Source organism: Giraffa tippelskirchi, chromosome 2 (genome assembly GCF_054371585.1).
Source record: "Giraffa tippelskirchi isolate mGirTip1 chromosome 2, T2T-mGirTip1v1.2.pri, whole genome shotgun sequence".
NCBI classification, from domain to species: Eukaryota; Metazoa; Chordata; class Mammalia; order Artiodactyla; family Giraffidae; genus Giraffa; species Giraffa tippelskirchi.
In genome coordinates, this window is record NC_137276.1 from 108754782 (window position 1) to 108780365 (window position 25584).

The following is a 25584-nucleotide window of genomic DNA, read 5'->3' on the forward strand; positions in this document are numbered from 1 at the left end:
GTCTTCATTCTTTGTATGAGTCAGCATCCCACTAGAAAACAAATGTGTGAAGCCAGGATTAGTAAAGGGGGTGTTTACAAAAGTGTAGGCAGAGATTAAGGAAAGCAATAAGGAGGTTAAAAATACCTTGAGTTAACAAGTTCTTACAAATAGTGTGACTTTTTTCAGCCTTTTCTGTGTGTGTGCCGGGGGTGGGGGGAGTAAATGGTCTAGGGGACAATAGGAGGAGAATCATGGAATTAAATTTTGCTGTTCTTGGTCCCAGGGTTCAAATTCTGTGAAATTTGTAAAGTGACCACATTTTGGATTGTGCTTAAGCTTCAAATCCTAGAGGAAAAACCTGTGTTCCATTGCTATTGACCTAAATAAAGGTTTCAACCTGAAAGCACTCAGGAAGAGAATGCTACTGGCAGTGAGGTGACCATTTCAGCATGTTTAATATGAAAATAAAGTGTCTGTAGTATGAATGCATTATTTCTTGGTTTAAATAGACCCATCATTGGTCTATATATTACAATTTAGAAAAATCCGTAGACTAGGAGTGAGAGAGTCATGCAGGAAAGAAGAAAGCAACTCAGAAAGGATAATCATTCCTGGTCCTTTTCCCAAAGGGAACAGGACAGAGCGTGGGGCCATTCATGAGAGATGGGGAGCGTTCCAACCCCATCAGGACTTGCCATCGGCAGTGCCAAATGTAGAGGGCTTGGATTTTCTGTGCTGACCAGAAGAGGCTAAAAATTCGTAAGCAATTTAACATTTTAAATGTTGCAAAATCATTGCCACAGTGATAGAGATCACTTAATAGATTAAATTAATCCTTTGTTAATTTTCTTTTCTTCCACTCAGTTCATTTTTCTATTTTGATATGTCTTTATGTCAAGTAGAGCATCGTGTCCTGAGCGTAGGTAGTCTGTGACGTCATCTCTTAGGATACAGAAACAGTGACTGTCCACAGCAGGTGCTTCATAAGCATCTACTGAAAAAGGAGAAAAGTCCAGTGCTAGAAAGAGCTAGAGAGGTCATCACGTGCCCTCTTGTTCAGGTGTCAGTGTTAACTCTGTCACTCCTGGACAGATCTATAATGCCCACTAGACTCCCTAGGCACTCTTTCCACGGCTATATTAACAGTCAATCCAGGAAATACTTGTCTAGCATGCCTTTTAAATATAAGCAGATGTTATATCACGCATCTTTGGAAGCAGATGTTGCTCACATAATGGAGCTGTCAGTAGGAGATGTGGCTGGTACCTTCACCTACTGGATTTGTTGTCAGTTCTTGTGTTATTTCCATTGAATGCTGGGTGCTGAGTGGGGATGGGGCAGTCAGGCTGCTGCCTCTGGTTTGCCCCGATGTTTAGGGAAGGACGTTGTGGAACAAGGTCTGCCCTGGAGGCAGAGTCTCCCTCAGCCCCTGACCTGTCCTCCCTAAGCAGGATGATCTGAAAGGGATCACAGAAAAAGCTTGGTTCCCCCAAAAGAACAGAAAGCAAAGCCTTTTCCGCAGACACAGCCCTGCTCTTTCTGGAGCGCCCAGCAAGCCTCTGATGGCATCTCGTCCAAGGTCTTGGAGTCTCCTTCCCCCAAAGGATGTGCCTGTCATGGGCACCAGTGCCATGGACCCATCCTTGGACACTGCTGTTAATCTTGCAGGCTACAAAGAGGCATCCTTAGGGGTAAACTGGAGACCAAAGGGGTGTGGTTTAAACCTAGGTGGATTTGAGGAAAACAAGGAAGACAAAGCCAGCAGAGGTGGGCCCCCCCCCTTAAAATCTCATCGAATTCCATAAGCAGTTCACATTTTACTGGAAAAGCTGACTTCAAGGTTAGAAGCTCATTGTAGGGGTGCAGCAAGGAGGGGAGGGCCATCAGTTCTCAGCACCTGCCCTCCCAACACGCACACACAGGAGAGGTCTCCCCAGCATCCAGTGCCCCCAGCCCTCCTCTGGGCAGCCACTTGTCACTGGATCTTCCCAGTGGGGCTGCTGTCCTTGAAACCCCAACCCCAGTGATGCAGTGGGATGGAGCCGCCCTGGGGGTGGGAAATGTGCTACGGCCTGAAGGCAGCGTGTCCACCCCCACCCACACCTCTCTTACCATTTTCCAGTCGGGCTACTGGTAGGAAAGAAAGGAGCAGCGTATGGCTTGCCCCCCAGGGTCCTAATGTCCTAGGGTGTCACCTTGGCTCTGCACCAGACCAGGAGGCACCTCAGGGCGCCAGCCCCCCACAGGAAGTAGGTACGCAGTGTTCGTGGCCGTCTCTGTTTCACTTTCTGCCTAACGTTTCATGGGTGTGATTATGTCCTTCAAAACATGTGTGTATCTGAGATGCTCTGAGTTGGTGTTCAGGCAGGAAACTCAAGTAAGAGGCAGCTGCTGAGCGACAGGCGGCCCTCCTCCTCTGACTTGGGGTGAGTCTGGCCTTTTCCAAACCACTCTGGATCTGCGCTGCCTGGGAACCCAGCAGTGGGCTCTTCCACCGCCCTGGACAGAGGCCCAGATGGACATTTGAAACCCATTGAGTTTACCCCTTGTTGGAGTCATGATGTGTCTTTAGTGGGAAACATGACAGGATTTTTTAATCTTTGTAAATGGCCTTGTTCATCCTTTGGGATTTGTGTTCTGCTTACTAAAAAATCTCTTGTTAATGACGTGCAGACTCTAGAGTGTGTAGGAGAAGCTTTCCCAGGGTTGTGGCCTGGGGTTCGCTGGGGGTCATGGAGGAAAAGTCTGCAGGAGGGGAGACCTTACACTCCTCAGCTGAGCAGCCTTTGCTGACCAACTCCTCCCATGTCTGCCCTGGGGGCGGGGTCTCAGTCCTGCCCCTGGCAGGCACCCACCTCGCTCCACATTTTTTGTTAACTGGGTTGTCCTATAACCTCACATCTCTGATGGGGTCAAGAAAAGTCATGAACTTGAAGTTTGTCTGACATTATCTTGTGGCAGGGTGGGAGTGACAAGCTCTCTGCATTCCTAAGGGGTCACCAAGACTCCATGTAACTTTTTAAATTGTGAAATATATTGTCCATGTAGAAAAGTGAATTGACAACGAATTCATTGAATAATGGGCTTCCTTTGTGGCTCAGCTGGTAAAGAATCTGCCTGCAATGCGGGAGACCTGGGTTCGATCCCTGGGTTGGGAAGATACCCTGGAGAAGGGAAAGGCTACCCACTCCAGTATTCTGGCCTGGAGAATTCTGTGGACTGTATAGTACATGGGGTCACAATAATTATAAAGCAAACACCTGTTTCTCTAAGAGTAAAATGTCATTACTATAAAGGGCAGATCCTTGTCACAAAGTGGCATCCAAGGTGGTTTCCCCTGTTGTGTGTGTGTGTGCGTGCAGGTGGGCAGCTGCCGTGGCGAGTGGGGCGCCTGCAGTGTCCTCAGGCCCAGGGGTTTGTCACGGGCCTATTGTGCAGTCATCAAGCTGGGAGCTCTTCACCGCCCTCCCACCTCCTGCCCCAAGAGTCACCACTGCCCAGACCAGTAAGACCATCAGGACACCCTAGGAAAGACGATCGATTCTGGAGCTCAAAGAGTTGGGTAGGTGGGGTGTAGGGAGGCCTGGAGGTCCCTCTCAGGCCTCTGTCCCTGGGCATCTGTCCCAGCCCCTCTCCTCAGCCAGCCACGCTGCTTCCTGCCTGGGGGCACTGTTTCCACAGTGGAAGCCCCCACTAGGGACATGATAGCACTTCCCCCACCCTTGTCCTTGAGGTGCAGTTTGCAGGCCCTTCTTCTAGGGCCTGGCAGGAGCTTCTGGCCTCCTTCAGCAGTGGCCCAGGGGCACAGGGGCCCTTTATTCCATGTGGCTTCTCCAGCCTGTGGTCAGGAGGGATGCTGGCTGTACAGGGCACCTGCCTCCATCCTGGGCAGCCAGAGTTGTCTGTCCAGCCTTCACCAGCTGCAGTGATGCCCCAGACATCTCCCACAGGGGCTGCAAACATGACAGTTCCCTTGTCCTCCATCCCAAGCCCTCGCCCTCCAGCCTGCACAGCCCCTCCCCAGCCAGCAGCACCCACCCATCCAGAGTGTGGCAGGGTGTTGAGAGTCTCCGATGAGACTGTCAGGTGAAGGGCTTCATCAGCTGTCCCATAACATTGTTCTTTCAGGAGGCTTTTCCTGAGGCGGCTTGTAATGACATGCGAGTGGTGCAAGCTTCAGGAGTCATACTGCCGCATGTCACACATGTACGTAAGAAACACAGGTGTCCCTTAGTCAGCCTTGCTGGAGCACCGTGTGTTGTATGCCAGACCTGCGTGCACAGCAGGAAGGGACGTGGTGAGGGTGTGCCCAGAGGGGTTTGGGTCACAGGTAACAGGAATGCCCACTGAAATGCTTGTGACTCGTGTTCCCTCTGCCTCTTGGAATGGTGACTGCTGGCGGAGTCTCAGCTGCTCACCAATGCCACTGCCCACAGCTTGGGTCCTCCCTCCTCACGTGGATCCCTTCATGCTCCTGAGACGGCCTCATGCCCATCCTTGGAGCAGTCGCTCGAACTGGGGGTGAGGTTACCTTTATGGCTTAGATCTGGGGCTGGGGGTCCCCTCCTGGGCCCAAGGATGGGTGCTGCTGCCACAGCAGAGCTCTCTCCGGTGGGGGAAGATTGTTACGGAGGCCTGAAGAAGCCATTCAATACATCCTTTCATGGTACTTTTCTTACCCCTTTGGTTGAGAGATACAGAATACCAAGAGTCTCATGAGCCCAGTGATGGTTTTAGGTTAACTTTGTATCCTCTTTATTGTACACGCAGTAGAAATTCAAGTTTGCCTAAAGGCAAGTGCAAAGGAAAGTCTGCCGTGTGAGATGTCATGTGAGACATGTCCTGTGTCATCTGCTTAGTCAGTAGCAACACTCAGGACACTCGACTGTCTGGTCTCACCCTGGCAACTGCAGGGTCACCTGGTCCAGCTGCCTAGGGACTCCAGGAGGCCCCCTCCTTGTCAGCCGACTGTCCACCCATTGGTCTGTGTCATTGGCCTGCATGTATGGTCACAGGCCAGGAACACACCCTTAAGAGCAGAGGCTTTGTCATATGTGATGGTATCTTGCGGCTGTTCCAGGTTCTTTTTCATGGTTGTTTGGTTTTCTTTCCTGTTTGTTTTCCCATGTGGACCATAGAGTCAGCATTTCCAGTTCCAGGGGTGAGGGACAGAGGGCCTCTTGGTATTTATTTGGGGTTCGATTACATCTATAAATTAACTTAGAAAGCACGGCTTGTGTATTATTTATGTGTTATTATCTAACAAACTACCTCAAGAGGTCATGATTGAAAACAACCACCATTTCCTTATCTCACAATTCTGTGGGCCAGCACTTCGGGCTGTGCTCAGCAGGGTGGTTTTCTGCTGGTCTCACCTGGAGTCTCATGTGTGGCTGCAGTCAGCTGGCAGCCTGCCTGGGGCCGTGGGCCTGTGGGCCCACCTTCCAGCTGGCTAGATGAAGTCTCTTCCCCTGGTACCTGGAGGGTGCAAGGGAAGCTGCAAGGCCTCTGAAGGCCCAGGCTCAGGAGCCATAGATGTCACCCCATTCTATTTAGGGGTGAGCCTTGCAGCCAGCCCAGGCTCCAGGGGCCGGGAGCAGACCCCCACATCTTGGTGGGGGAGCAGTGCTGGTTTACTGGGGTGTGAGCACAGGGAGCACTGTTGCCCCTACTGCATGGCATCTTCTCATTTGCTTAGTTTTGCTTTCATCTCCTTCTGGTCCTAAGGTTTACCTGTATGAGCTCTGCTTATTTCTTCTAAAGTTTTTGAGTAGGTATTTTCATCTTTTTTTTTTTCATCTTTTTTTATCACAAATGTACCCAGGGTCTTCTCCACTGTGTCTTCTGTTTTTGTGTGTTCACCTGGAGGTGTGCCCACTGGGCCATGCTCTCTGGCAGCCTGGATATACAGCAGGGCTCTGTGTCTTTCATGTCACCGAGCACTTGTTGCCATCCGTCTTGCTTTAGAGAGAATCCCTGGTACTGGAATTCCAATTTTATTCCTTTCTGCTAGAGAGGAACCACAGAGCAGCCCAGAGAGACATGCATTGAAGATGTCAGAGCTCCCAACAGCCTGGGCCCCAGATGACCACAGTGGGTGGAGCTGCCAGGCTACCTGAGCCCTAGATGACCACTGGGGTGGAGCTGCCAGGCTGTCTGGGCCCTGGATGACCACAGAGGGTGGAGCTGCCAGGCTGCCTGGGCCCCAGATGACCACAGAGGGTGGAGCTGCTAGGCTGCCTGGGTCCCAGATCAGGCTGCCTGGGCCCCAGATGACCTTGGGGGGAGGAGCTGCCAGGCTCCCTGGGCCCTGGATGATCACAGGGTTGGAGCTGCCAGGCTCCCTGGGCCCTGGATGACCACACGGTTGGAACTGCCGGACTGCATCTTCAGTGCATGGCTTCCTAGGTTGCTCCATTGTCCTAAATGACCATCTGGGACCAGTGGCCTGAATCTGTTAAGTCAGAAATAAACAAACATCTATACTGGGCCTCTTAATTACCTCAGTTATAGCAGGTTATTGAACACTGTTATCAGTGGAACATTGACTTCTGGCATTATATTGGTTTTATTCCTTTCAGCGTTACCATAACCACTTACTGTTTCCAGCAGCACTTTGGTTACGGTGGATTCTCTTGAGTCTACACAGCACACGCCTTCCACCTGCAGACACTGCTGGTTTCACTCCTTTTCAGTTCTTAGGTGTCTTGGTGATTTCATATCCTGATGAGGGTCGGACCAGCAACAGATGATTATTAGCAAAGAAATACATCGAATTTCTCAGCCTTATTGAAACATAAGGTGCTCCCTGTAAGTGAATTTACCCAAGAACTGAAACCAGCCCCATTAAATCTCAAAACTAGGATTAATCTAAAATTTTTGTTGGACTTCTGAAAATGCCTTTTCTGATCCCCAGCTGCCTTCAGTACCACAGTGCCCATGACACAGCCCCCAGCACCAGGGCAAGGTCACAGTGGACAACAATTGCTGCATTATGTTCTCATCCATGATGTCATCATGGGTCTGCTGGGTCTGCGAGCTGACCCAGCACCGGACGCCCTCCGAGGTGTGACGTCTCAGGTTGTGGGCTTGCCTCTGCCCTCGTGCTACCGTCAGCAGGATGCCTGCCCCCAGCACCCCCTGCCCCTCCTTTTCTCATCTGGCACTTCGGCTTGGCTGTGGGCCAGGAGACCACTCAGTCCCGTGTGTCCGAGCTGTGTTTAAAGCAAGAGTGAGGAGGAGCTCATCCAGGAGCTGAGGCGTCTGTTGTAAGTGAGGGTTCTACCTCCCTGGTACCCTGGCCAGCTGCAAAGAAAGCAATGGGGTTTATTCTTGGTTTTGGTTGTGTTCAGAACAGTAAATAATTGAGATTATTTGCCAAATTAAGATAAAATTAGTTGGCAAATTTGCCACCTAAATTATCTTAAGATAATTTAAAAATATCTAAGATGATATCTCTCTACTGTCCTCTGTTTCAAATAGTCAGTCTCGTTCAAAGACTTTTTCCTCCAGTATTTCCTGACTGGAAACAACAGAACTATCCACATGCAAAACAAAAATGTAGGGCTTGCCCCCAGCATAACCCAACCCCCATGCAGTCAGCCAGCATGGCCCTTCTGTCCTGCAGCCTCATAGCAGACCAGGTCTGCTCTGCTTGCTGTGCATATAGGCACTCAAATGTGGGACTGATGGATAGGTGAATGGATGGATGAGTGGGTGGGTGGATGGCTTGGTAGATGGATGGATGGGTGGATGGCAGGGTGGGTGGGTGGATGGATGGATGGCTAGATGGGTAGATGGATGAGTGGGTGGGTGGATGGGTGGATGGATGATGGATGAATGAGTGGGTAGGTGGATGGCTGGGTAGGTGGATGGATTGATGGATGGATGGATGGGTGGATGACAGGGTGGATGGATGGATGGATGGGTGGGTGGATGGATGATGGATGGATGGATGGGTGGGTGGATGAGTGGGTAGGTGGATGGATTGGTAGATGGGTGGGTGGATGGATGGTGGATACAATGGATAGGTGGATGGGTGGGTGGATAAATGGATGGATTGGGTAGATGGGTGGATGACTGGGTGGGTGGATGGATGCGTGGATGGATGGATGAAGGGATGAGTGAATGGATGGATGACGGATAGATGGGTGAGTGAGTGGGTAGATGGTAAGTGAATGGATGGGACAAAGGAAGAGAAGGAAGAAGGGAAGGTAACAGCCTTGGTTCCCCTTCATCCTGGGCTTTGAATTTGGATTGCATATAACTAAACAGCTCTTTTTAATCCTATAATCCAGACTTCCTATCTAGAACCACAAAAATGAGGCACTTTTGGTGTGTTTAATGTCTTTTCCCGTCACTAACCACTGTGCTCAGGGTCAGCCCTGCTCAGGAGAGACTGCCCCAGCAGGGCAGGATGAGGCTGCCAGCCTTTGACCCCAGCTCTGAGGGATAGTTGGTCCAGAGTGGTTATCAGGAACGGGGCAGCAGGGCAGCCGAAGTGGTGCCCCCAGCGCTGGCCAGTTCCTGCCCCCACACAGAGCCTGACACCTGCCCGTGGGGTGGCACCAGATGTTTGAGGCTGGGGGCGCAGTTTCCAGTCAGGCACTGCTCTTCCAACTGTCAGAGTAGACTGCGTTGGCAGAGGCTGGAGGGCTGGCGTGGGCCCTGTGTGTGAGTAGAAAGTGGTCATCAACATGCAGAGAGCCATTCACATCCCTGTATGGAGCAGAGCAGCTCTCTGGGTGGTGTGGGAGAGAGCAGGCCCTGGACTTCAACTTCAGTTTCTATGGGGAGGGTTTGTTGGAAAGATGGTGGTGGTGGTGGGGTACCTGGGAGGGAAATCTGAAGGCCGCGCTATCTGACTGGCTAGTTTGTGAGGAAGAGAGACAAAGGGACCAATACCAGCCTGGTGAGCATCTGATGGTGCAGTGCCTGAGGCTGTTGCAGGGGATGTGAGCAGGGTGAGGCTGGGCCTCCTGGGCAGCAGGGCATGGGCATTGCACGATCTGAGAATGAGGCCTGAATGTTTGTCATGGGTGTGTTCCTCTTCTGGGGGGCTGTGACATACACCACAGGCGGGGGGCTGAAACAGCAGTCATCAGCTCTCCCATCCTGGAGGCTGGAAGGCCAAGGCCAGGGTGTTGGAGACTATGAAGGGAGAAGCTGCGTGTGGAGGCTGCCACCCCTGTGTCCTCTCGTGGTCATCCATCTTATAAGGATGCCAGTCAGATTGGATTAGGACCTGCCCTAGTGACCTCACTTAACTTGACTGCCTTTGTTGAGACCATATTTCCAAACACAGCCACTCGTCGGGATGCTTGGGGGCGGTTAGGACCCCAACACACCCTTGTGAGGGGATGCAGTTCACTCGTAACAGAGCGCCAAGGTCAGGACTGGCAGTGGTTGGCGGGCCGGGCCCTTCTGGGCATGGTGGTGAGCTGGTCCAGGGGCTCGTGGCTCTGGCTCTCGCCCTCACCACCCTGAGCCCCGAGCAATGTGGCCACGGGAACCCCAGGCTCAGAAATAGCAGCACAACCCTGGAGGGGTGGTGTCAGAACCACGAGGGACCTGCTTGTGAGCCAGGGGCCTGGGGCGGGGCAGGGGCTTGGAGGAGAGTCTGGTTCGGCCCCCAGCCCTTCCTGCTATATCAGAGCTCCGGTGGCTCCTGGGCGGCCGGGGTCAGTGTCTGTCTGGGATTCACCTGCCCTGGAACCATGTGAGCGCAGCCTGCCGAGCACCTGGTCCCTCCCCCTCCCCACTCGGCCACCTCTGCTCTGTGCCTCTTCTCCCGAGTGAGGGGCAATACCACCCTGTGTCTCCCCATTGGGGGGCGTGAATGCAGCCCCTCCCCTTCCCTGAGAAAGTGGGGTCCGGGACCACAAACCCCTCAGGACTGGGCTGTGCAGGTGCCAGGCTTCTGGAGCAACCTAAACTCTTATCCAGTGAAGGACTTAGGCTCAGGTTTCCTCTCCAGCTCAGCAACAGCATCTGAGAGTTAATGAAACAGTGCTGATATATTTTATTTTTAATTGGAGGATAATTGCTTTACAATGTTGTGTTGGTCTCTGCCATACATCAACGTGACTCGGCCATAGGTATACATATGTCCCCTCTCTCTTGAACCTCCCTCCCACCTCCCATTATAGTTTATCTTAAAACTTTATGGAATAATAGTGGTTACCTTGGTCGGGAAGATCCCCTGGGGAAGGAAATGCCAACCCACTCCAGTACTCTTGCCTGGAATATCCCATGGATGGAGGAGGCTGGTAGGCTACAGTCCATGGGTTCAAAAAGAGTTGGACACAACTGAGCAACTTTACTTTCTTTCTTTCTGGGGGCATTAGGGGATGAATGGATACCTATTATGCCTCATGATTTCTACCTTACATGCATTCTTTTATTCCAGGACATACCGTGTGTTTTCTAAAAGCACGTACCAGCCTCAGTGAAAGAGCTGTGCATTGCTGTGGTTTCGAAGCATCTCGTTTGTGTCATTAGGCTAAGCACATCACATAGGCAGGCATGGTCTCTGCAGCATCCATTACAGGGGGGCAGTTCTGGATCAGAACAAACTTGGCCCATGACATGAGAGCTAGGTGGGAAGAGGCATTGACTGAAACTGTGAGATCAGAGGCAGTTGGAGATGGATGTTAACTCAGAATCTCCCATCAGACGGTGGGCTCAGCCCGGCAAGCTGAACTTCTACCTGCAGACTGCTAGTGGCCCTACCTTTACCAGGTGGTGGCAACCACCTGGGACAGGACAAGGTGCAGTGCCCCAGTGGGTGCAGCCTGAAGCCCCCAACAACACTCTGAACCTGAATCAGTCATGAAGGAACAGCCAGACATCCTGTGGAGGGATGTCCTGTAGACATCAGGACAGCTGGCCTGGGCTCTCAAGTGGGTGGGCAAGCGTGTTAGGTCAGAGGACAGGGGCGTGTGGTCAAACGCCATGCCACCCCTCAACCAGGGCCTGGATGGAAAGAAGAGGTACAGGTGGTTTGGGGACAGTGGGTGAAACTGGGCTACAGGTGGGATATTCGACAATATGCTTATGTCGGGGTGAAATTTCTCAGATACGATCGTGGTATTTTATGGTCAGTCAAATGCCCAGGTTCTGAGGAGACATAGACTGAACAGTTTCAGAGTGCATTTTCATCAGATATTCCAGAAGAAAATTTTAAATTTAGCCCATAAACATGAAATGAAAAAATTAAATTTAAATATTCATATGTATTTTTGTTATATAATATTAGGTTAATGTGATCAGTAAAGGACTTTCAATCATAATAAATTACATTCTAATAAGCTGTAGAGGAGGTAGAGTAGAAATACAAAATCAAGGAGAAAATGGAATGCATTTCCTGACTTTTAAAGAAAAGCATTTCCTGTATTTTGAAAATGGATGGTGGTGGTGGCTATCAAGTCACGGTGTCATTTGGATCCCACTATCTACAGTTAAAGAAAAAAGTCCCTGACTTATAGTGATTCAGATCATGATTTTTGGACTTTCCAATACACATTCGGTGAAAACCATACTTCAAATTGTGAATTGTAACCTTCCCCTAGGCTGGTGGCGTGCGGTCAATTCCTCTCTCTGACGCTGGACAGTGGCGGCCACAGCCCTGTCAGCCGCACCATCACAAGGGTGAACAGCTCATGCTGGACCCAGACAGCCGTCCTGTTTTTTACTTTTAGTACAGTATTCGTAAATTACAAGAAATATTCAACACTTTGTTATAAAATCGGCTTTGTGTCAGGTGATTTTGCCCACTGTAGGCTAATGTGAGTATTCCAAGCACAGTTAAGGTGGGTGGGGCTCAGCTGTGATGTTTGGGAAGTTAGGTGTAAACATATTTCAACTTAATGATATTTTCAACTTATGGTGGGTTTATTGAAATGTAATCCTGTTGTAAGTTAAGGAAGATCTATATATTTAGGCTGTCCTTTAAATGTATTTATTTATTTATGCATTGGCTGAGCTGGGTCTTTGTTGCTATGTGTAGGCTTTTTCTAGTTGTGGCGAGCAGGGCCTCCGCACTAGTTGTGGTGCACAGGCTTCTTTGTGGTGGCTTCTCTTGTGGAGCACAGGCTCTAGGCCCACAGGATTCAGTAGTTGTGGCCTATGGGCTTAGTTGCCCCATGCCATGTGGGATCTTCCTGGACCAAGGATCGAGCCTGAGTCCCCTGCATTGGCGGGAGGATTCTTAACCACTGGACCACCAGGGAAGTCCAGATCTGTATATGTAAAAAGTGAAACTTCACAATATACCAGAATTTATACCGCTTGCATATTTAAACTTGGGTTTAAAAATGTAGAAATTGACTTATAATTTGTCTGGTGATATATGTTCCTTTTTATTTAATATTTTTGATGTGGAGCATTTTTAAAGTCTTTATTGAATTTGTTACAACATTGTTTCTAGCTTATGTTTTGGTTTTTCGACCATGAGTCAAGTGGGATCTTAACTCCTTGATCGGAGATTGAACCCGCACCCCCTTCATTGCAAGGTGAAGTCTTAACCACTGGATCACCAGGGAAGTCTTGTGATATATATAGTTTTGAAAATATTTTCAAGGGGTAGGCACAAGCCAGTGCTCTTGGGGGTCCTGAATTGATGCTTTCCCCCTTGCCAGTCTGTAGGCCTTGGGGGGAGCTGGGGAGGGTGTGAGCTGAATGGGCAGCAGGGTGTCTTCTGCAGGGGGCGGGGCTGGTAAGCCCACTGTCATCGAAGGCCCCCCAAGTTAGCATGTGTGACTGATGTGTTATTAAAGCATCCAGGCCCAGGTGGCCCAGAGGTGGTAGGCGAGAGGCAGGGATGACTAAACAGATGGTGGCCACTGTGTGCTCTCATGGGGGGTGGGTAGGTGGGGGGCCTGAACTGCATCTGCTGATGCTCCTTAGAACAGGGTCTGGCCCACATCCAGGCACTGGGGACAGACTGACAATCTAGGCCAGTGGCCAGCAGCAGGGGGGACGGTCAACTGCAACCAGGAGTCCAGGCGGGGGTGGGCGTTCCAGATGGGGGTGTGCAGTTGCAGCAGCCAGTCCAAGGGAAAGGTGTGGCTCAGAGGGCCTCTGCGGGTGGACGTCCTTGACCAGAGATTCAGGGGCTGGACTGGGACTGGTAGGTGTTAAATGGATTCCCGAGTGGAGGGCTATGTCCACACAGAGGCTTGTAGGGAAAGTGTGGGACCAGAGATCGCACCCCTGCTGCCGTCAGCAGGTGCACAGGTGAGTGGACAAACTGGAGATGGTGCTCCCATCAGAGGCTGGATGGCAGCCAGGCTGGGCCCACAGATGGACACCATGTGAGCCTCTTTATGTGAACCTTCAGAAAAGGAAGATTGATCCAGTGCCTGAATGCCAAGAAGTGCTGGTGGGAGTAGGGGAGCGTTGACTGGGAAGCAGGGCATTGATAGAGGAGGGGGCGTCAGGCCTCGGCTCCTTCCTTGTCCTCCTAGCATCCTGCCACATGGCCGCAGACTTCACCCCCCACCCCCACCCCCATGCAGCCACTTGGGACCCAAGGGCAGACGGAGGGCACATTCTAGAGTCATGTGGCCTGGTCTTCCACACAGCAGTGGGGCCCGTTGTGCCCTGGAGAGCCTGGCATAGCCCACCCTGGAGGCCTCCTGAGCCTGCTTCACCCCCACCGCAGAGTGTAGGCACCTCTCTGGAGGGCCTGGAGCGGTGGCCAGCGGCAGGCAGGCTGTCGTGTGCTCAGCTCTGTTGTTTCTGTCCATGGGGATTTCAGGGCAGCTCACAGAACAAGTACAGCCATGAAATGTGAGCTTCTGGTTTCACGTTTGAAATCAAGAAACCAAACTGGTGTTGAAGGGAAGGGGGAGAAGCTGACTGGGTCCCTGGGGGTCACCCCTTCCACCTTAGACCAAAACGAAAGCTTTTCAGCTAAAAAAGTCCACAACAGATTGTGAGTTAAAAGGCATTAGTTGAATGTTTTATAGTGATTTCATGTGTAGTTTTGATTCTTTAAATAAGATGCTAAAACAAGAAAGGAAAAATTACCCGTCATGCCTTTACCTAGAGATAACATGCTGTGCTGTGCTGTGCTCAGTCGTCTCAGCCGTGTCCAGCTCTTTGTGACCTCATGGACTGTAGCCTTCCAGGCTTCTCTGTCTGTGGAATTCTCCAGGCAAGAATAACTGGAGTGGGTTTCCAACTCCTCCAGGGGTTCCTGACTCAGGGATCAAACCTGTGTCTCTTACATCTCCTGTGTTGGCAGGTGGGTTCTTTACCACTAGTGCCACCTGGGAAGCCAATCATTGTTGATATTTGTATGCATTTTTCTAGTCTTTTCTTTCTTTCTTGTATATATGAGGGTGTGTGCATGGTGTGTGTGTGTATATGGTATGTGCATGCCATGTGTGTGAGGTGTGTGTGTATGTGCTGTGTGCATGGTATGTGTGTGGTGTGTGTGTACATGGTGTGTGTGTATTTGGTATGTGTGTGGTGTGTGTGCGGTGTGTGTATGTGGTGTATACATGGTATTTTTGTGCATGGTGTTTGTGTACGTGGTGTGTGTGTATACATGGTGTGTACGTGGTGTGTGTGTGTGTACGTGGTATGTGTGTGTACATGGTGTGTACATATTTGGTAATGTGTGGTGTGTGTGTGTGGTGTGTGTGTACATGGTGTGTATGTATTTGGTATGTGTGTGGTATGTGTATGTGGTGTGGTGTGTGTGTGTAGTGTGTGTGTGTATGGTGTGTGTGGTATGCGTGTATACATGGTATGTGTGGTGTGGGGGTGTGTAGATGGTGTGTGTGTACGTGGTGTTTGTGTGTGTACATGGGGTGTGTGTGTGCATGATGTGTGTGTATATGTACATGGTATGTGTGTGTTCATGGTGTGTGTATATGTGGTATGTGCATGGTGTGTGTGGTGTGTCTGTGTGTGTGTGTATGTGATATGTGTGTGTACATGGTGTGGGTGTGTACATGGTGTGTGTACGTGATGTGTGTGTGTACATGGTGTGTGTGTACTTGGTGTGTGTGTGTATGTGGTGTGCGTGATGCCTATGTGAACCATGTATCCCCCCTCCACCCCACACGTCCATCCATCACTCTCGGGAGGGAAGGGCCTGAGGGTGCTGTGGGAGCCATGGATCTGGGCTCTGGCAGGACCACTGTGGACCCCTTCTCCACTTGCCGCCCCTCACCCTGGGGTCCCTGCGCCTTCCTTACCGCTGCCCTGTCTTTGCAGGACAGCCATTCTCAGTGAAGGACCTTGCACTCGCTACTGAGCTGTGGCCATGGGCCTGCTCGCCTTCCTGAAGACCCAGTTCGTTGTGCACCTCCTCATTGGCTTCGTCTTCGTGGTGAGCGGGCTGGTCATCAACTCCATCCAGCTCTGCACGCTGGTCCTCTGGCCCGTGAACAAGCAGCTGTACCGCCGGCTGAACTGCCGCCTCGCCTACTCACTCTGGAGCCGTGAGTACTGCCTGCACGGGCATGGTGTGGCGGGGGAGAGGTCTGGCGACAGTAAGGACAGCCACCTTTCTGCTGGACAACCCCAAACAAACCAGCACAGGGGCCTGTAGGCTCCACAGCCGGGAACTAGGGGGCCTCTCCTGGCCACGAGGAATGTATGGGGTGCTCAGCCTGAGCTCTTCACTGGGCTGAACCATGCAATGTCCCAATACCCGAGCCTCTGGGCCCACAGAGATGGTGGGTCCATGTGGTCTCACGTGGTACTGTGGATACCTGAGAACAAGCAGTCATACTGTCAGTGCACCATGACTAGGCCTAACACCTGCTGGCACGTGGCCGGTCGTGGGCCTCCAGATCCCAGCACTGGAGCACTCCCCTCGAGTGGCCTATTATCACATATAAATACTTCAGCATCTCTCTCTGAAGGAAAAGGACCTAGTTGTCTCTTAATTAAATGTTTAGGCATGCACAGGTGTTACCTGTGTGCACTTGTGATGTGCGTGCATTTGTGTGTGTAGAGTCACCCTCACCTGCCAGAGACTAGGAAGCTTGGTGATGACACACTGCAGATGGGGGTTACCAGGCTCTTCTTTGGACCCGTAACAATCAGCAACTTAAACAGTTCTATTTTTTGACCCTAATTATTCCACCAAATAAGAATTTAACCTAGAAAGATATCTATAAAAGTACATATATGCACAGATATATTCATTTTGCCAGTTTTATATTAACTAATATAAAAACGAGCAGCCAAAATGCCCGCTAACTGTGGTGTGTCCACTGGATGGCGGCCCACACGGCCACTATGACCAGCAGGGGGCGCTCTCTTTCCCAGTATAGAGAACCAAGTTCAAGATACATTTTTAGGTGAAACTGCTAAGTCGCTTCAGTCGTGTCCGACTCTGTGCGACCCCATAGACGGCAGCCCACCAGGCTCCGCCATCCCTGGGGTTCTCCAGGCAAGAATACTGGAGTGGGTTGCCGTTTCCTTCTCCAGTGCATGAATGGGAAAAGTGAAAGTAAAGTCGCTCAGTCGTGCCCGACTCTTAGCGACCCCATGGATTATAGCCTACCAGGCTCCTCCGTCCATGGGATTTTCCAGGCAAGAGTACTGGAGTGGGGTGCCATTGCCTTCTCCGTTTTAGGTGAAAACAGAAGCTAAAAAACAAAGTATAAGCGGTGCTACCATGATTTACTTTTAAAGACACATGTGATGTGTCTGCACTGGCATGTTGCTGTCCCTCCTTAGAAAATGTGGGAGGCAGAACAGAAAATGTGGCTGTGCCGGGAGTCGGGGTGAGAGGGACTCTTGCTGCTTTTTCTATACTGTGTGCAATTTACTCAGCATAAGAACACCTTTCTTTTACAATGAAGAGAAGGTAGTATACACTCTATGTCCTATGGGAAGCGGCGAGTCTGTGCACCTGTCCCTGAGACCTCCCCCTCCCCAACGCAGGAGGGCAGCTGAGCAGGCAGTGAGGTGTCCAAGCCCAGATGTGTGTGCCCCCAACAGGGGACAACAGCACCGCCCATGCTTCCAGCCATAAACATGCAAAGGTTTCAGTTCCCAGCTGCTTTTTTCCTAAATAAAAGGCCACCTTCCTGTGCGTGAGAAGGAGAATTAGAAATACTACCACGCAGAGCACGCAGGTGAGTTATTCACAAGCATCACCAGGGCAGATGAGTGCATGCCTGAAGGGCAAATGCTGACTTGTGAAAATCACAGCCTCCACTGGCAGTAGCGTTCTCAAGTTAAAGCACTTCCGCACAGCCAGACTCTGAGTAAAGCTGGCTTTTTAAGGCCGTAAATCAAGGGAATCCCTCAGCCACACCCCCGCCTCTCCGCAGAAGAGGGCACTAAGATGGGGTATCGGCACTGCTTCCCAGGGCCCCGCCTCGGCAGCTCGAAGAGACGGGCTGGGTCTCAACCAGGATCTTGAAAGTTTGCTGAAATGAGCAGACTGGCAGTGCCCATGGGCTCAACAGAGGCAAACAGAAATGTGCTCTTGGCCTGAATTAGTCTCTAGTTCAGTAGAATCACATAGATTGAAACAAGTCATATATGAACTCAGAAGTCAATAAATATACAACAGAAGATTTAGACAAAAGACTATCCAAAAGCCCCAGATTTGAAGAAGAACCAAAGAGCACTTCTATGCATAAAAATTGTAATTATAATAATTTTTTCAAGTAAAAACTTAGTGAATCTTATATCAGATTAGACACAGCTAGTGAGCGAGTGGGCAAACTGGACAATAATATGAAGAGCTCACCCCGACTGCAGTAGAGTGACAAGATGAAGAATATGGAACAGGAGCTAAAGGAGGTAAGGAGAGCATGCAGGTCTGTGAGACGGGTATTGGACTCCTGTCCCTGAGGAGTGAATAAGGAGAAGCACTGTTGGAGGAGATGGTGGCTGAGAATTTTCCTGAAGGGAAAATTCAATGGTAAGGACTCAGCACGTTAACTACCGTGCCCCAGGTTCAATCCCTGGTCGAGGAAATAAGATTTTGCAAGCCCCACAGTGCAGCCGAAAATAAAAAATTCTCCAAAGTGACCATGAGCAGAATCATGCCCTCAGTCCTGTCTGCATATGTAATCATCTGCCATCCACAGGGAGACGAGGTATCTCGAAATGGGCCAAGCCATCCTCAGGCCATGCTGGCCATTGGTGGGACAGAGCATCCTCAACATGCCGCCTTTCCACAGGCGACTCTGCTAGACCCACTCTCCAGGGGGCTTGGAACGTCTGCAGAGGGCTGCCTGTGTCTGTCTGTCTAAAAGCTGGTTCCTCCTCGTGGGCCCCGCCTGGGCCAGACCTCTTGTGCTGGGCCAGAAAGGCCTGGGTCCTGCGTGCTGCCAGGTGAGGGTGTGCACTCACCGTGGCTCTGTTCACAGTGGCCAGGATGTGGGGATGGCGTCCATGCCATCAGTAGACCAACGGACAAGCAAAATGCCATCCATATGGACAATGGAGTACTACTTAAGAGGAAGGAAATCCTGCTGTTTGTGACGATATGGATGAAACTGGAGGGCATGGGTCCAGAGCACGTGTGAAGAGCATAGTCATATGTGATGATACAGGTGTCCACCTCAACTCTTTGTAAAGAGTAGTGTGGATAAGAGTAACAATGTTTAACACCTGTCAATCGAAGACCCCCCAGAGGGGGACCCCAGTTTTATTCACTTATTTCTATATTTTGGAGCTTCCTCTGAAACTTTCCACAGAGCCCTGGACTTAGTTTTGGGGGGCTGAGATTAGAACTCCACCACTTTTTCTCTGAGCTTTGGGAATAATAATAACAATAACTCAAGTTGTCTGCTAGAATCTGATGTCATTTACAGGTAGAGTGCCTGGAATACAGTTGGTATTCAATACCTTGTAATGAAATAATAATAATATAATTATGCTGTATTCTCTCAATAAGTGAATGTCTTGTTCACCATCTCATCCAATGGGTTATTTGATTTTTAAGAAAAGTGAAGATCTGATTTTTAAGAAAAAATATTTTCAATTAAGTCCTTTAGATATGTTGATTACAAAAAAAAATCCACCCAAAATGGGTTTCTTCTTCCATTTCTTTTTTTTTTTTGGCTGCACTGGGTCCTCACTGTGGCACACAGGCTTCCTCTAGTTGCTGTATGCCAGGGCGGTGTCCTCTGCATTGCAAGGTGGATTTTTAACCACTAGACCACCAGGGAAATCCCCCATTTTTTCTGCTTCCATTTGACTTCTCCCCTGACTTTTGCTTAGAGAGGTAATTATAAGTTTAGAAAACTTAATTTATTACACACAAACCATCAAAACTCATTTCCAGCAGAAAATCCCAATCTGGTGGATACTGTACAAGCCCCGTCCATGGCAGGGAGCAGGGAGGGAGGGCTGGCCGGAGTGTGGCAGTCCGCACCTGGCTGACGTCCCCGCATGTGTCCGCAGAGCTGGTCATGCTGCTGGAGTGGTGGTCGTGCACGGAGTGCACCCTGTTCACCGACCAGGCCATGATGGACAGCTTTGGGAAGGAGCATGCAGTCATCATCCTCAACCACAACTTTGAAATTGACTTCCTCTGTGGGTGGACCATGTGCGAGCGCTTCGGCGTGCTGGGGGTGAGCAATGCAGGGGTCCCAGGAGGGTGTGGGGTGAGCGACATGGGGTCCCAAGGAGGGGCTGGCATGGCTCCCTGGGGGGTCTGGAGTCTCCAGGGCTCTGAGTTTTTGTTTGCTCTGTGTTTAGCCCCTGGTCCCTCTGAGCTAGGCGTGTGAGCATGGCCAACCACATGGGTTCTGGGACTGCAGGCTGCCCCAGGGCTCCCTCCTGAGATCAGGTGTTACTGCCTTTCCTGTGCAGTCCTCCCCCGTTGGCTCAGCTGCCTCAGATGAGAAAGGCTGAAGGGTCCCCTGCAGGGAAGCCCAGTGGGTGGTGGCCCTGGCATCATCCTCAGCAAGCCCCCAGCCTGGCAGCTGGAGCAGCCCTGAAGGCCCAGTACACCCTCTAGGCTCCCCTCCTGCCCCTGCGCCCGCCTGCCAGCATTGGCCAGATCTGCCCATGGATTCTCATCTGGTGGCACCCGCCCTCTAGAGCCCTGCCCATCCCAGTGGCATCATGCTCAGAGTCAGGGTCTCCCGACGACAACCATTTCTGAGGGCCACCTGCAGGGCGCTGCCCGTGGGAACTTCGTGGCCATGATGCGCAACCTGCTCCCCCTCCCTTCAGAGTTCCAAAGTCCTGGCGAAAAGGGAGCTGCTCTACGTGCCCCTCATCGGCTGGACGTGGTACTTCCTGGAGATTGTGTTCTGCAAACGGAAGTGGGAAGAAGACCGGGACACCGTCATCAAAGGCCTGAAGTGCTTGGCCGACTATCCCGAATACATGTGGGTGAGTGAGGCGGTGGGGCGAGGCCACACAGGCTGTGTTACCTTGGGCATCAGGAACGCAGTCCAGGTTATTAGTTGTAAAGCCAACAAGAGCCTCTGAGCTCCAGGGACGCTGATTGAGCAGGGCCACGGCCCCACCCCATGCACCTACAGGCTTGGGAACCTCTCTTAGACCACCTGCTTCCACATGCCCCAGGTGGGCCCCGCACCCAGAGGAGATCCTACTGGGCTGAGTTGGGAGCATCCCTGGAATGTTAGCGGAGAGTCTGCCCAGGCACCCAGGCTCTTCTGTAGAGTCAGGTGTCAGGACAAGCCCTCATGAACCGCAGTTCTGTGGATCAACGTGGACTTCAATTCCTAGAAGGTTTGCACTGTACTTAAAGCAGCCACCCTTCAAGGGCAGAGCGGGGCCTGGGGGTCCTTTCTGAACTCCTCGGTTGGAGTTTGACGGACAGCCATCTGAAATGATCGGTATCAATCGGTTTGAAATCAGTTCTTTCTGATTCTTCTTTCTGGAGTCTGATGGCAATTCTTTGTGAACTGGCTGTTTATGTATTTGGTGTTTTAACTCACTTTGAGGCAGAGGGATGGAAGATTTTGTTTTCCACAAGCCATCCAGAGGCTGGCGCCCAAGGACACTGAGTCTCACTTCTCTCCAGGAAGTGTCTTTTCACTCCCTGGGAATAGGTGCAGTGCTGCCACCATCTGTGAGAAGTCATGTACGGAACGTGACCGCAGCATCTCTAACTGGCCTTTGTCCCCCACCGCGTCCTAGTTCCTCCTGTACTGTGAGGGCACACGCTTCACGGAGAAGAAGCACCGTGTCAGCATGGAGGTGGCCGCCTCAAAGGGGCTGCCCGTCCTCAAGTACCACCTGCTGCCTCGGACCAAGGGCTTCACCACCGCGGTCCAGTGCCTCCGCGGGACAGGTAAGAGCTGCCCACCCAGACCACCACCACCCCAGGCTCGCAGGAAAGTGAGAGATGAAATCAGTGATTTGCCAGAAACCAAATCAGTGAGTTCTGTGTAAAATACAGAACGCCAGTGGCATTAAAAGGAGATCTGAGTTCGTGGATTTACATGTTGTAAAATTCTTGTGTCATTTTTTGAGGTGATAAAATACTAGTTAATGGAAAACAACTAAAGTGATCATTTTTAAAAAGTATATAACTGAAAATCTTATAAAGGAAAAAATATATATGCAATTAATCCAAAAGGACGGCAAAATCAAAGAAAGGGACAAAGCACAGGATAGATAGGAAACAGCCAGACAGTAGCTTTAAACACAAGTGACTCAACTAAACGCCCCAATAAGAGATGGGAACCCTCACAATGGGCATCCAGGTGAAGAGCCGCTGTGGGCCAAGCTGCCGGATGTCACCTGTCACCCTCTGCGCCCTCCCTGTAGTCGCAGCTGTGTACGACGTCACGCTGAATTTCCGAGGAAACAAGAACCCGTCTTTACTGGGGATCCTCTATGGGAAGAAGTACGAGGCGGACATGTGTGTCAGGTGAGCTACTGCCCACGGGGGCGGGGCTGGCGCGGGGCGGGGCCGGGATAGAGCCCGCGTGCACCTTCTGCGCAGCTCCCCCGCTTCCCGGACGCCCCCACGTGGAGGTGCTGGGGCATTCCACCCTCCAGGAGCCGCACACACGGTGGGGACCGTACAGAGCAAAGAAGGCTGCACGAGGTGCAGGCACAAGGTTCCAGAAGCTCCAAGGGAGGCGTGACCCCTCCTATTGGAGGGAGCAGAGGCTTTTGGGAAGAAGCTTTAGAGAGCTAAAACTTGGGCAGCGAGTAGGCTTTTCATAGGAGAAGGACAAGCTGCCCAAACCTGAGCAGCATGCCCACGTGGTCCCCTTTTCATGGTGTACAGCCATCTAGACCACCCTGGCGTGATGGTGGGGTCAGGGCCACGCCCTCCATCTCCCTCTCCTGGCGACCGCGGGCTGAGTCGGCAGGTTCTATCCTAGCCAGCCTCAACCCCCTTGGCTTAGAGGCAGCGCATACCAAGGCACATCAAGCTGGTAACACAGGATGGGATGGTGGGATCCAGGTCTGTAACAGAAGATCAAGGTCGGGGAGGAGAGTTGTGTGGCAAGGTCATTCCTGTCTCACAGCCATGCTCTGACCTCCACATTTCTCTGCCTCAGGAAGAGAAGATAAACCACCCAAAAAGTCTGGTGGGAGGTTGACACAGTAGTGGCCACCAGGGGCTGGTGATTTTTCTGGTGCCCTGGCAGGTCCCAGTCATCCTCAGGGAGCCCTCGAGGCAGATCTTGGTCTAGCCCCTGGGTAGTAAGGGGCTCCAGGCGTCCCAGATCCCCATGGTCAGAGCCGGCAGGTGGCAAAGCAGTTGGTGGAGGGGGGACCTACCTGGTCCAGCTCCAGGCTGGTGCTCACGCCTGCCCCTAGGCTGCACCGCCCTCCGCCTGGACATTCAGCTCCAGTGGGAGAGGACTGGTGCTGTAATCTGCTGTTTTTCTCCTTTGTTGCAGAAAATGAGGGGCTGTATTCCGTATCTTAATAGATATATTCTTAGAATTTCAGAAAGTTTCAACTTACTGCTTTGTATTATGTACCGTTTGGGTGTTTTAGGCAAAAGCACTATTCCAGTGAGTCCAGAACATACGTAATTAAACAAGTCAAGGTTCACACAAGCCAGTGGAGTTTTGCTTCATTTTCCCATCCCCTACTGAAGAAGATACCCCAGGGGCCTGTGATTAGGCAGAGCCAGGGCCATGGGGATGGTGGCTTGAGGCTCTCCTGTGTCCATGCTGGCAGTTGGGGCCATCATCCTCAAAGTGGCTTGAGTCGACTCTAAGAGGTAGTATTCATATTTGTATTTATCTTATCATTTAAAATTCTTATATATTTCATGCTTCATACAGCAGAACCCGTATGTGGTATCTGTGCAATTAGGGGAGAACAATCACTTGAGTTTGACACTGTGGGCAGTCATCTCTGTAGACAAACCTCTCCTGACTTCCTTTCCTTCCCGAGATGGTACCTGTGATGAGTCCTTCAGGAGGTACCTCTCTTGGTGTGGTCTGGGGCTTCCTGCAGGTGCCCCACACCTTCCGGGTCCACAGAGCTAAGCCATTTTGTTTACTAGGGGTTTAGCAGTCTTCTGTCCTCTGAGTGCACAGCGGAGTCTCCCGGAGGCTGTGTGATGTGTGGTCAGATGTCTGATTGTGGGTGCTTGTAAAACTCCTGTTTTCATTTTGAATATGGTAAAATGGATAGGTATAACCCACAAAACCCAAAGTTCTCAACTTTTAGAGAAAAAAAAAGGTTGATATTCCTTCAACATAGGAGATTTGCCTCTGGCTGTGAAAATTTCTCCTGTCTCTTCTCTCACCCTGGGCCTTGCAAGATAGGCAGTCAGGCCTGGCAGTGACCGTGGTCCGCTGGTTAAGTTACTCTTGCTCCTGCGTGCGCTCGGCGGCTCCTGCTGGCGATCCTGAGGTATTGCAGTGCCCTGGAAAGAGGTCCTGGTCTTACCAGGTAGACACCTCCCATCCTGGGGCTGGTAATTTAGCTGGTGATAACGGTTTATACATAAGCCACTGTTCCAATTGAAGTCAGCAGTTTGTTAGGTGAGATTAAATTTTCAAAATCTCTTCAGCTTTTCAGGCAAGTAGATTTCATTTGTGAAAGATGAAGTTTTCTTTGCCTCATGAAAGACACTCTCAGCAATGATCACATCCAAAGACGAACTGAAAGACCAAACCTGCTGCTGAGGCTAATAAACGGTCAGCCTTCCCAGTGGGGCTAACTGCTCCTGTCCATGGGGACACTCCTGAAGTGTCCCCGTGCAATGCTTCAGTGCTCCTGGACATTTGAAGCGCCTGCCGGGGCCCTCCGTGATACCCTGCAGTCCTCCGAGGCATGGGACACTGCTCGAGGAAAAGTTACTTTGATGTTTGTGTGTTCTTAGAAATTGAGAGACAGATTTGAATAGAAAAGGCAGGACTGACAAGTAACTCTGATGCATAAGAAATTATTTTTCCCTGTTTCAGTTTGATGTCATCTGGTAATTCACTTTGCTTTCAATCTTCTTAATGAAACAGGAGATTTCCTCTGGAAGAGATTCCACTGGATGAGAAGGAAGCAGCTCAGTGGCTTCATAAACTGTACCAGGAGAAGGTAAAAGTGCCCAGCTCCCCCCACCTCCGCCCCTACCCCTGGGGTCTCACAGAGGTTCCCAAGGGGCAGCTAACAGAGCAGGCAGGTAGCGCGCTGCCTGCCTCTAGAGACAGGCGTGCTGTGCCACTCTCAAATTATTCTTTCCAATCGTTTTCTGCGTCTTTCATTTTTCCTAACTTTCAAGAAATTAACAAACTAGAGAAAAGCATACTGGATATCACAATGCTTGTATAACCATTGCCGATAATATATTATCACATTTGTTTCATTTTTTGTGTAAAAGAAATTGTAGGTATGCAACACACATTATATGATTTAATATGTAAGAGACACACTGTAGATGACATAACAGTCTTCTTAGTGACCCCACCCAGTCCCTCCTCCATTCCCCTGACATATCTCACCCCTGACTCTTCAGTTTGTTTTATACCCACAAACATACAGGGCACTAGGTTCTCATCTTCAGCAACAGAGAGGCTCAGATAATCAGAAAGTTCTTCTAGTATAAAATACATACCCTTTTATAAAGGTTTTAACCAAGTAACAGGAGCTTCCCACGTAGCACAAGGGTAAAGAGTCCACCTGCCAATGCAAGAGACATAGGTTCGATCCCTGAGTTGGGACGATCCCCTGGAGTAGGAAATGCAGCCCACTCAAGTATTCTTGCCTGGAGAATCCCATAGACAGAGGAGCCTGGTGGGTTCATGGTGTTGCAAAGAGTCAGACATGACTGAGCATACATGCAGCAGCAACCAAGTGATGTATAGCATATAAATCTTAAGAGGAATTTAAGCAGACTTTTAAAATTAAAAAAAATAAAATGCATATCCTTTTAAATGCACTGACAAGTGCTTAAAAAAAGTAAGGGACCTCTCTCAGGAGCAAAAGAGGAGGTGGGACTGGGAGTCAGCTGGGAAGGCTGTGAATGGAAGCTCGTGGAGTCTGTTGGTCTGCCCACCCTGTGGTCTTGAGTTTTGATGCCTACATGGAAACAAAAGACATGGATGTGACCTCACTCGAGGCTGGAAGTTAGAACTGAAGACCCTAACAAAGCTTGGACCCTGTTGGACTTTCATCCTCATGTAGGCTAAACTGGAAAATGTACCTGCCAGCACAGGGAGT

The 25584-nt window shown here is 50.7% G+C and overlaps 1 protein-coding gene and 1 long non-coding RNA gene across 10 annotated transcripts in view; one reads left to right on the forward strand and one right to left on the reverse strand.

Moving 5' to 3' along the window:
* AGPAT3 (1-acylglycerol-3-phosphate O-acyltransferase 3) overlaps positions 1-25584 on the forward strand; it is an 85862-nt gene that overhangs the window by 50396 nt on the left and 9882 nt on the right. For 2 of the 9 annotated variants that reach the window (XM_081570037.1, XM_081570036.1), the window contains 7 exons: positions 6899-7250; positions 15211-15437; positions 19375-19544; positions 20152-20313; positions 21088-21241; positions 21721-21823; positions 24387-24462. In XM_081570037.1, coding sequence (XP_081426163.1) covers positions 15260-15437; positions 19375-19544; positions 20152-20313; positions 21088-21241; positions 21721-21823; positions 24387-24462 — 843 coding nt within the window. In that variant the 5' untranslated portion in view covers positions 6899-7250; positions 15211-15259. Of the gene's footprint in view, positions 1-3466; positions 3545-4110; positions 4189-4418; positions 4504-6898; positions 7251-12409; positions 12526-14032; positions 14231-15210; positions 15438-19374; positions 19545-20151; positions 20314-21087; positions 21242-21720; positions 21824-24386; positions 24463-25584 lie in introns of those variants that run through there. The other 7 variants (XM_081570035.1, XM_081570034.1, XM_081570041.1 and 4 more) reach the window with 6 other exon arrangements.
* Positions 4708-6914, reverse strand: LOC145538278 (uncharacterized). Its single transcript, XR_014076753.1, has 2 exons — positions 6583-6914; positions 4708-6436 (listed from the first exon to the last, which is right to left on the reverse strand). It is a non-coding gene; the product is annotated as an uncharacterized LOC145538278 (long non-coding RNA).